This window comes from Taudactylus pleione, unplaced genomic scaffold (assembly GCF_031769625.1).
Source record: "Taudactylus pleione unplaced genomic scaffold, aTauple2 ptg000016l, whole genome shotgun sequence".
In the NCBI taxonomy this organism is placed as follows: domain Eukaryota; kingdom Metazoa; phylum Chordata; class Amphibia; order Anura; family Myobatrachidae; genus Taudactylus; species Taudactylus pleione.
In genome coordinates this window covers 22,624,492-22,636,611 of record NW_028284418.1, presented here as the reverse complement: position 1 = coordinate 22,636,611, position 12,120 = coordinate 22,624,492, and the positions used below count along the sequence as shown (strand labels likewise).

At 38.8% G+C, this 12,120-nt stretch overlaps 1 protein-coding gene across 5 annotated transcripts in view; it reads right to left on the bottom strand.

Moving 5' to 3' along the window:
- Positions 1-12,120, bottom strand: part of HLF (HLF transcription factor, PAR bZIP family member) — a 75,312-nt gene that overhangs the window by 29,866 nt on the left and 33,326 nt on the right. For all 5 annotated transcript variants that reach the window (XM_088475068.1, XM_088475076.1, XM_088475085.1 and 2 more), the window contains exon 2: positions 9,936-10,271. In XM_088475068.1, the coding sequence (XP_088331194.1) occupies positions 9,936-10,131 (196 nt within the window). In that variant the 5' untranslated portion in view covers positions 10,132-10,271. The remainder of the gene's footprint in view (positions 1-9,935; positions 10,272-12,120) is intronic.

Here is a 12,120-nt window from a genome sequence, read left to right as displayed (position 1 = left end):
TGTGGTGTGGTATTGAGTGACCTTTACTGATACATTATGGGCCACTGGGTGCATTAAGTAACTACTGTGACATGTGGTGAGGTCAATGGATAGGGAGGCACACATGGAGATGGGTCTGAGTGCTGGGAGCCTGTCTCACCCCTTACTCACTGTAACACTCACCTCACTACACTAAGCTTCAGTGTCTATTGATTCTCCTACCTGCATCACTGTGTCTTCTCTTGCTGCTACTGATTGAGCTCCGATCTCTAAACACTGCAGTGCATTTTCTGTTCACATGACACATCCAAGGTGTCCATCAGTGCTTAAGGCATACCCGCCATACTCAGAGGCATGCCTCTATTTGATCTCTTTCTGTGCAGCTTACTGCCTTTGGTGTGGCCCCGCCCCCAACTCTGCAAGCAGTGTCTGACTATACAGAAGTGAGGCTGAGCTGTTGCTGCCTCATCTCTGGTCTCTCCCTGCAGTCCCAGGGAGCTCCACAAAGCTGGTGAGTGTTAACTATAAAAATTATTACAATAAACAAAGAAGATACGTTATAAATATCTTCTTTGTATTATTCTAATTATTTTTATATCAAATCTCAGGGGAGGCTCAGCCTCCCATGCCTACCATGCCTTCATGTCCCTGAGTAACCATAACTCCGCAAATATTCCACACTTAGGACCTCATTCAGAGTCGGTTGTTGCGGCCGCACGGTCGTACGCCACCGATATTCGCTAAACTGTGCATGCGTAAAGTTCGCAATGCGCGTGCGCAAACTAGCTGCTACGATCAGAAATTTCTCTCTCCTTGAACACAGCCAGATCGGTAGTTTGAGTGACAGAATGAGGCATTTGTGGGTGGTAACAGGGGAAGGTGCTTGAAAACGGGGGAGTGGAGATCCGAACGCAGGCGTGCCTAATTATGCGAATGGCGTTTTATGGGAGTGCATAATTAACAAAGTAGTGTCATGGCACACGTGACATGGGTGGTTTGTACACTGACCTGATCGTAGTGCTTAAGAGGGGGTATGGGCAACCTTAAGCTCTACGACCAGTTCCGATGGTCTCTATTAATCCTTATATGCCCGGAGATGACGTGTAACACGTACAAGAAGGGGGCGTATTTTTTGTCTTACGGCCGCATCCTCCCCTTGGTCGGCCACCTAACGATCCGATCTTAAGGACGCAACTTGCGAGTGCATCATTTGCATATCCGGCCCCTTTTCCCTTACGACCGTGCGGCCGCAACGACAGACTCTGAATGAGGCGCTTAATGCTGCAACAGTTATGATAAATGAAACCTCTTCGTTCTCAGTATTGGAATGGAAACCGAAATACAACGAAAACAGATTTTCAATATAAACATTTCTAAGGCTGACACAAAAACCCCATATGGAATGTACATGTGCAATTCAATTGTAGATTATTCCAGTATTGGTAAATTAAAAGACACTAAACTAAGGGCTGGATTCAATTAGCCACGGAAGCCACCAGTAAGGATTTAGGCAGCTGTGCGCGTTACCTCCCACTAGCTGCTTTCTGCTCGCAGTCTATGGAGGTGAGACGTCATAAATAAGCTACTGTAATGGGCTGCTTGCGTCTAATTGTATCTTTCCCTAGGGGGTAAATTTACTAAGAAGCGAGATAGGTCGAAATTACCATCTCGGGTGATTTATTCATTTTTTTCCTGTTTGCAAATTTACTAAAGGTAAAGTCGGGTGAGTTAGAGAGAGATTTCTCTCATCTCACTCGTAAAACTCAGGTGAGAAAGCAATCTCGAATCAAATCACCATCGGGCCAAATCGGAAATACTTTTCACCTAAAACATCATACATCTCTCAAATTTACCAAGAATCGGGATGACAAGCTCGGGAGAGATAGGAGCAGACTCTCTGTCAAAATCACTTTTCAAACTCTCAACCTCCTGAGCTGCGAGATGGTCAGAAACATACACAAATCATTGTGATTTGTGTATGTTTCTTTCTGTAAATAGTTAAAATAGGGTTATTTTGTAAAAAAAAAAAAAAAATGATGTGAGGTCCCCCCAAAAAACACTAACCAGCCCCGGACTTGGCAACTAGTCCTGGTTCTTAACATTACAGGGAACAAAATGTGTAGAGTTTCACTGTAATTTAAGGCTATTTACTGTCACAGTGTATGTTGTGTTTTTTACGTATTGCTTTGCTTGTGGAACTATAAGTGCCAGCGGGCCCGTAATGCCCCGCATGCTGGTATTTGTGGTTCTCCAAATACCAGCATGCAGGGGAGGCTTGCTGGGACGTGTTGTTCCACAACTAAAGACAATATTTAACCATTTATTTTACATTACACATACACTATCAACCCAGCACCCACCGCCCTAGAGTGCCGGGGATAGCCCTGGGCTATCAGCCTAGGCCAGGGGTGCCCTGGAGAGGGGGACACCTTTATTGGAGGGGGACTCAACTCCCCTGGGCTGACTAGCGGTCAGGGCTGATGCTACGGCTGGGGGGGCCCGGTGAAAGGGCTCCCCTGGCTGTGGCATCAGTCCCCCGCTAGAAAGGGTCCAGGGCTGGTTTTAAATATATGTGGAACCTCACAACATTTTTTTTCTCTGTATATTTAAAACCAGCTCTGTCCCTGCTGCCTGGTGCTGGTTCGTAAATTTACAGTGGAACCCTACACAACTTTTTCCCTGTAAATTTAAGAACGAGGACAGGCTGGCAAGCCCGGGGCTAGTTAGTCTTTTGGGGGGGACCTCACATAATTTTTTTTAAAACATTTAACCCTTTTTTACAAGTCTTAACACACAAGCAGCCAACACATATCTCACTGATATGTGCAGGCTGCTAGCTCGGGAGAGATTTGCAGAGAGAAAACACTGCAATCTCGAGTGAGTAATCTCCTGCAAAACGAGATACTCGGGAGAGATATCTCATTCTGCTTCACCATCGGCAAACTCGTTTAGCCTCAAATTGCCTGTTGGTAAATTTGGTGAAAATCTGGACCATCTTGAATCTTAATAAATTTACCCTCTAAGTGTATTGTATCACAATGACCATGCCATAACATTCACAGATGTATATAAAGGTACTATGACAGACCATTATTGCATGTAACGACTATCTAGTCAAATATAAACTATTGTATTTTATTTTTAAGGATTTGTATGTGTTTTGCTATGTTTTAGATTTGATGGTGTTGACAGAAATATGTTCCCCCACACAGGGCGCGTGGCGGAATGGCCTGGGAACGCCATAGGTCCCTCTTCTCCCAAGCATGTCTCCATATAAGTGTCAGCACACAGTATGGGGGTGACACACAGACATTAAAAACACTGAATGAGTAACATTATGTCACGCCTTCAGTGTTTTAGGTGACTCATAACCTAGGGTCAACCAGTGGTAGGACTGGCCTGTCTGCTCATGGTTCTAAAACACTTATATTGTGAATATTAACAGTACTTCCCTCATACTACACAATTTACTGAGTACTTATTTATTTCTCATCACATGGCTTAGTTGTTTCAAAATTAGTAACTACATTGTATTATTCAGTGATCAATACAGTATTACAAATATGATTACAGTACATGATGTACTGTACTTTTGTGTCTAATGTACACAATGCTATGATTAATTGTTATCAGTGAAAGTGTGTGGAAGTTTGTACTTTCTAGTTAGCACAAGTTATTCCACGTGACATAACATCATCCAGTTCACTTCCAAACACAAGGCACAGATAACTGCTAGTTATCTCCTACTTGTTCATCCAGCTGTAGAAAAGAATCTTTAGAAGTACGTGAGTTGGCAGAGTGCCGGGGCAAACATAGTGTACACACTGTACAGGAAGTGCCAGTGTTTCCTCTGCGTTCCTGGTGAACTAACGAATGACAAGCACAGACCTGTTTTTATTTTTTTACATTCACAAATATTGTTCATGGACTAATTCAAGAAAAAAATAAATAAAACATGTTAAACAAGAACCCAACGTGATGTTTGCACTTTGCTGGAACCGTACAGCACATCACCTTCGCCTTGAATGTTTTTCAAAATAATTACCATACTCTACCCAAACAGATCTACTGCCGACTCACAGGGAAGAGGCAGCCTTTTATTGAATCCAAGATGGCCGATGTGAACGTGCTGTATCCGAATAGAGGACCTTTACATTTGCCATTTTGAATTCAAAACGAGAGGAAGTGTGTGCCAGTCACCAATATTACAGCAGCGTAAAGTGGTTCAATACAGTTTAAATGAGTAGATATTGGTCAGTAGGTGGATAAAATACATTGAAAAAGTTGTGGTGGCAGCTTGTGCCAACAAGGAGGCAATGGAAACTAGAGGAACTCAGACGCCTGTTGCTGAGCCAGTAACCAGAGTCCCCAGAGAAGAGGGGTGCCCTACCTTTTACCTGACATATCAATCACCTAGCACAATGGGTATAAAACTGTCAATGCAAACAGCAGACTTTAAAACAAAAAAAGAATAGGTCATGATGGTGGGTGCAGCTTGTTTACCAAGTGTCTATGAACAGACCCATCAAGCTAGCCTTTGGCATAACATACATCTAAATAGGTAGGCTGGATTTCATACAGATACAGTATTATATTAGTAACTAGCCTTTGCTATAATAAAAAGGGATATTGTTCTTTTAAGTATTTGTCCACGAGCCTGTTTGCTTCGGGAAAGCTACACTTAGCTTTTACTGAAGACTGATTGAACTGAATGTACTGTGACGGCCTTGCCGCCTTGTGACCACGGTCAGACGCTTGTGACGCACCACTATAGCCCAGAGGGGCTGAATTATTGCTTTAAATAAAAGTCCACTTGTTGATTCACCACTACAATAAAAACACTTTTATTCAAATCTGATGTGCAGTACTATTATAGTGAAAAAATAAATAAGAAAAAACAAGAGTCCTGGGTAAATTTACTAAGATGGGAGTTCTATTTGAGAAGTGATGTTGCCCATAGCAACCAATCAGTTTCTGCTTCTCATTTATCTAGCACCTTCTAGAAGATAATACCTGGAATCTGATTGGTTGCTATGGGCAAAATCACTTCTTAATAGAGCTCCCATCTTAGTAAATTTACCCCCTGATGTCTCCCATATATGGACATTAGAAAACTACCATATGTATTTCTGAAGATATTTTCCTTTATATTTTTACAGCAATTTAGTTATTTTTGACTGAAGTTGCCTCAGGTGTCCCAAGAGAAGACAATAAAATTCAGAAACATGGTAGATTAAGACAACAAATCTTTTTTTTTTAATAATATTCTTAACTTTGACCAGGGCGTGAGCACCTTTTTGTTATAAACCTTCATCCCTTACTCACTCATCTGTCAACAGATTGAAGAGAGAAGGGTTAGTACCGCCTATAGTCATGGAGATCATATCAGACTGCTCATAGCAGTAAGACATGATGGAGCAGATCCGGTGGGAGACAGTCTGTATGTTACTGATAACAGGGCTACATGTCACAGGGCAGTGTCATGTGAGAAGGGAAAAGGAGGGAAGCAGGAAGCCAAAATACGGATGGTTAGATAGTGGGAGGAGAATGGTCCCCCATCACCACAGATTATGATGTCAGGCTTCTGTGATACCAATGATGGGACCATTGAGGTGTCACGTGCACCTCCATATGAAACAAAGCTCCTACATCTAACTTGTTTTTTATTTGTTAGCAAGCTGATATTGTTGGTTTGCTTCCAAAACTTTTTAGATGTTTCTAGAAAAATACATATAGCCTAAGTTGTGTCACAATAAGCTACGGTATGATATGAGGATTTTACTGTGCGAAAATACAAGGCATAACTGCAGTGTAACCTAGTCACCTATACATAATGAAGAAAAGGTTTAATTCCTCCAAAAGCACTCAGGACATTTAATTATTATTTATTAACAGTTATGGTGCATACACGCGGTCAGATCTGTCAGATGAACGATTCAATGATATTTACCAACGATTTGAATGATTTTACCAACGATTTGAATGATTTCAGACAGTATTGAAATGAATTAAATGGTCAAAATCTGACTGCAATCACATCAGATGTCAGATATCGTTATCTGACAAGGGGGAACACGCATCATTCATTGTTGCAGTCACACATGTCAGATTTTCTTTCAGATATAAACGACTGAACGGTTTTTAAAATCGTTATAGTTTATATCTGAAAACAAATCTGATTTTGTGTATGCACCATTACTTTTATAGCGCTTTACAATATATACAGAAGTGATTAGAAAATAAGTATAACTCCTGTAAATAATATCTGTAAAAATGGTGGGTTTTGAGGTCATCACTTCCGTCTTCTTTGGGAAAACTTGTATAATATATACGGAACAATACACTACCTACTGTCATTATATCATTACAGATGGTACAAGTCTCCATGAATTTCCATGACTCCTTTCTGATATAATTAACTAAATGAAACACATTTTTGACAGGGCCTGAATTCTATTTTTTTTTATTATTAAAGCCACAAATTTGGAACTTTCAAATATAATTTTGGTTAAGTATACTGTAGAAATAATTTTAAGCCAAGTGTTCCATTGTATACTTATGGTTCCAAAAATAGATGTACTGACTACACAACAATAGGCTCAATAAAAAAATCAAAAATGCACAGCCTTCTTTCTTGCCAATTATATAATGAAAGAACATGTTGTTTTATGTAAAAATCGATGTAAAAAGAAAAAAAACTGCAAACACAATACAAATAAAACACTGCCTGTACATTTGCACATCCGAGAATAAAGTATAGCAACTTTCTTGTTGGTGTGGGGTGACAGATTACTTTCAGCTATGGTCAAAGACACATTTTACCTAAAGGATTCTTACCAGTATAAGCGCATGATTAATACAGTATGTGACAAACACAGATACTGTTGTTTCCTATAGAAGAGTTATACAAATACAATAAGATGTTTTTGTGTTGGTCTTTAAAGGACATTGTAATAAAAAGTTAATACGAAAATAATTTACTTTGTAAAGCTTATCGTGTGGCCTTAAACATGGGTACTCTCATCTGTGCCAAATGCTTGAGGTCTTACTTTGAGTTTTCCCACAAGTATACTGTTCATTATCATACTGTGCCTACAAAAAGTTGAGCAAGTAGTATTCAGCTCAAATGTATATTATTGAATGTAAATATGCATACCATACTGTATATGCAATTAGCAAAATAAATGACATTAACCAAAACTATAAGATCTATTTTTTTTTACTGAATATTTAAAAAAAAAAATGAATGAAGCTAATTTATGAACAGTAACTGTTTCAATACTTTTTGCTTTTGTTTTTTTAAGTATACTGTATGTATAATGTAAAAAACACTCTTCATTATTTGTTAAAACACAATGGGGTAGATTCAAGTAAATATGGTTTTTACTGCTTGTGTAAAGGTCCGGGTTTAATGTCTAGAGCTGTTCAAGCACCATGCATTTTCCCTGCATGTTAAACCAAATGTTTGGGTTATCCCATGCGTTAAGCCCCAGAGGGTGCTTTTACTGTGTATTTTTCCCTGCAGCTCCTGAGGCTTGGGCTTTACACGTGGGGTATTGGCGCTCAATTGGTTAGCTCAGGGCAAATCAATTAGCCGTGGGTAAACCACATGGCTAATTGATTCTTCCCCAATGTCATTATATGGCTCCTGATATAGAACTGCTAGATAAGATTACCGCCCTCTTTTTCTGGAAATACCTCTTGAACATCCGAGCCTTTGTAAATACATATGAACATTTCCAAACTTGTGGTATGGAGGTTATTCTCATATGGGAACAATCTGTGTGACATACCAAAAAATAAACATTTGGTAATTAATTAGCCAAAGAGGCGTGGGGCTTGTCTTACTGTCCGTGTAAGCAGAACCATGCGATGGGACAGAACAGGGCAGAGCCATGTGTACAGTACAATCCGTACTCCTATGGAATGAAATGTGAGCAGAAGTATTTGAGAACTGTCTGCTCACAGGTGTCTCAGTTACAAGCTGGGAAAGTAAACAGGAGAGGGGCGTGGTAAGTGTGTGCTTACACCTGTTAATTATCCAGCCACTCAAAGATGGTATCAAAAGCTAATGTGAAGTGTTTCTCCAGTGATATATTTTTTTTAAGTAGAATTAATTGTTTAGCTCTCCCAGGCAGCAGAACATATTTAATCACATATTTAGCTTTATAATCCAGGCTGTCTAGTTTAACATTGAGCCTTCAGTGGCAATTGATAAGGGTGGTGTGTAGCCTAACAGCTGTACTATAAGGACAAATTACTGTATTGTTATCTTACAGGGCTTTATACAACTTTAGTGCAATGTCCCAAAATAATTTGAGCAATACCAGCACATGCTGCCTCAATTTTATTTTTCATGAATCGTGCCACTACGCATCGGAGGAGGGGGCTGATGACAAGATAAACGGAACTGCAGGCCGCTAAGTTAATAAACTTATAAGGAGGTCCATTCTGAGTATACAGGAGTTACAGCGTGTTATTTACATTCTTCAAATGGTTTGCAACCGAAGCATGGACCTTAGGATACAATTGGCATACAATATCGTTCTACAACATGTACCAGTCTCTAGGTGCTATCATTAGTGATGTATAACCATGACAAGTGTAAACAAGGCAGTGTTATAAAGTTACTGTAGGTAAGATCACTAATTTAAAGGAAAACAAATCCCACTTTGTCATGCGTCATGAGCAACAGGCCACAGGAAGTGGACGGCACTGTCCAACCAAGGAAAAAAGACTATTTTTTGAATTCAGAGAGTTGGATGCAAGTGTGCACAGTATACATGTATTCTAGAGGTGGATCAGGAAAAATAACATGCATAAGCAGTACAGTAAGGTTAACAATGTGTGATATAGGTCTTATTTTGGTTTGCAAGTTGTTTTACGTATTGCACTAGTTAATGATGATTAATGCATATATGTTTGTGAAGCATCTACTTGCTAATATATTTATCCAATCACATCCTTGCCCATATGCAAAAGCACATTTTACGTTCAATGCCAAATAACCATTTATTTTTTTCATGATTATACAATTAAATTAAAAAAAAATGACAAATCTAAATATATATTATATCATGTTCATTGTCAAGGGGAAGAGCAACCTTTACAGGCTTCGCTTTGCATACACTAAATTGTAATATTTCTTGTGCACCAGTGGAAAAACACAGCACTTCTTTCTGCATTTGTAATCCGATTTCCCGATCTGCACAAAGGCCAAAAGAAATTCAGCTAAATAGTTAAGTAAATGTCTGAATTGCCTTGATGCACACAGCTATTTGGAGTCATGTCTTAATAAGGACACAATGCATCAACAAAGGTTAGTGGTTTCTGCGTAAGAGTGTGGGCAATCCACAGGCAGCCTTGAGAATTGAAATTCATCTCGTGATACATGGTCCTAGAGCAAAAAAAATATGTTCAATGGCCAATAACAGCTAAATATGGCCATATGCAGCTAATATTATACTATATATATTTATTTATATGAGAGAACTATATATCTTTACGAGTGTGTGTAACATTTTTTTTCCTATGAAAAAAGGCACTAGTACTCAGGAAAAAGGTACCGGTACTATGGAGAAAGAGTTACCAGTACTTATTTAAAAATACAAGTTTTATAGTAGTTTGCAAGTCTTCAGATTCTAATTTTACTTATTGCTGAAATGATTACTCTGATTTCTTCCTGTTTCAGGAACTACTTAAAAGAATTAAAAATGATCCAAATAAACGGTGCCAGTACTGAGCAACGTTGAGTACTACCAGACAAAACAGCATTGCATGATAGCTATAAATAACAGCTGCTATTGACCACTCTTTTTCTGGAGCATTCAGTTAACAATACATACACATTGCATTGCTCAAAACTGTTATATGGATAACTACACCTACAGTAGACCACATGATAACAGTGTTTAGTAGTGTAACTCATACCTAATGTAGTTCTAAACAATGCTTACCAGGTCTCACTGGATTGTGCATACAGTTCTGGGACACCAACCCTGGTAAGATGGATGTTGATGCCCGACTACTCAGATCAATGACTGAAGGTGAAGTCACCGGGGACTGTGGGATACCAGGCTGGTGAGAGCTAAGTTCATGTGAGGACTGACTAGGTGGAATACCGTTCTCTGAAAGAAACTCTTCCAGGTCCATGTACTCCAGCTGGAACGTATCTCCATCATACGGCAAGGTCTTGTCCCAGAGCGTCGGGCCCAAGAAAGCCGACTGTGGGACAGTCGAGCCTGTGGTGTCATCTTCCAGCTTCTTTTCTTTGTCTTTCTCTTTACAGAAGGCTGAAGCAGTAAAGAGGGGATGTTACAATGCTGATCTAAGATTTGTAATAGGTCAGAAATTAAGATTATCTACAATACCATAGATATGTGGAAAAAGTTTCCTTATTGCAAAGATACTAAAATATTCAAAGTACACAGAACTATCATAGAAGCAATAATGTAGATATAGTAGCTAAAATCAAGCAGATATGCAACATATTCACTTTCTAAATAAGACACAAATTTAATAAAGTTAAAGAGAGAGGGGTATATTTACTAAAGTGAGAGTTTTTAGAAGTGGAGATGTTGCCCATAGCAACCAGATTCAACTTAATATTTATCTAGCACCTTCTAAAAGAGAATAGCTAGAATCTGACTGGTTGCTATGGGCAACATCTTCACCTTTCAAAACCCGCACTTTCGTAAATTTTACCCCAGAGAGAGAGAGAGAGGGGGGGTTTGGAAACCAACTTCTTTTTTTTTTTAACGGTCCTGGAAAGACAGGTATTTATGTTTTAAGATCTATAAAGAAACAAATATATATGCACTATGGGATGCATTCATAAGTTTAGAAGTCTTTAGAGCTACAAACTGGGGACATATCAATATGTAGGACTTTTTTAGACGCCAAATGGTGAATTGTGTTACAGTTTACACTTAGCAATAGAGTAAACACAGTTTTTAATGACACATGCATATGTGTGCACTCCAGCAGTATGTAAACTACTGTACTAAAATGAGTAAAATAAATATGGAGAACACAACTGAATTGTTACAGAACTAAACTGGAACCAGGGAGGTTTCTGTTTGGAAAGTATCTATCAGAATATAATAACCATCCACTATTACTTATCTTCTTAAAGTGAGACTAGCTTTAAATATCTCTCAATCATACTACTGTAGCCCTTGGGTAGGGGACATCATTCCGGAATATGGTTTTCCAGAGAGATCCAAAAACCACAAAGAGCAAAAAAGTAAGTTCTATCACTGCTACTCAGTGATAATGTCATACACATACAGGTGGTCATCTATTGCCCCTCCTGTAGTCACTGTGAGGAGCACTGCTAAGTTACTTAGGAGAATAAATCCAAGGCACTATAGGGAATGAACAAGGCATTTTTGAATGTGTTTTTGTACATTTCATTTGCAGTGTTTCAAATAAAGCCCAGAAAACCCCAAGTCTCAGTCTTTCCACATAATAGAGCCTAGATATTGATTTGGACCTTGCTGAGGAAAGATATAGGTGAAGAATATCTACCGGAGTCTGGAGATATCAAACATGAACATTTCATTTAAAAAAATATTCCGATATAATTCACATATGATTCAAATGTTTGATAATATTTTGCAACAGCGGTAGATAGTATTTTATTATAATCTCAACATCTGTTATTTCACTTTGCTAAGTAGTATACATTTAACAGTCGATATAATTTAGTAATAATATTTGTGGAATAGACAAAGACCCGTCTATGGTTTTGTAACTGGCAGAGCAGACAAAATTCTAAATCCTTACATTTAGATGTCCAATTAAACAAATGGAGCCAATGTATTAATGGAGGCAGACAGATAAAGAAGGATGTCCACAATGAGATAGATAGATAATCATAGAACACTCAAACTTCAGCCAAAGCAGTACACTTCTAGGAACTGTGGCTGCATGCTACATAGATTTGCTGAATAGCTGGACTGTAATCTCATTAAGCAACTAATTAGGCACAAATAAGTCATGTGTTTGCATGCTGCATTTACTGACAATCCCTTTTATCCCTCAATCCTCTGCAAGCCAAAAAAAAGAAATACACCAAAAAAAAGCAGTTTTTCAAGAGACCAGGATCACACAGTCCGGCACATTAATAGGAGTGCAGGT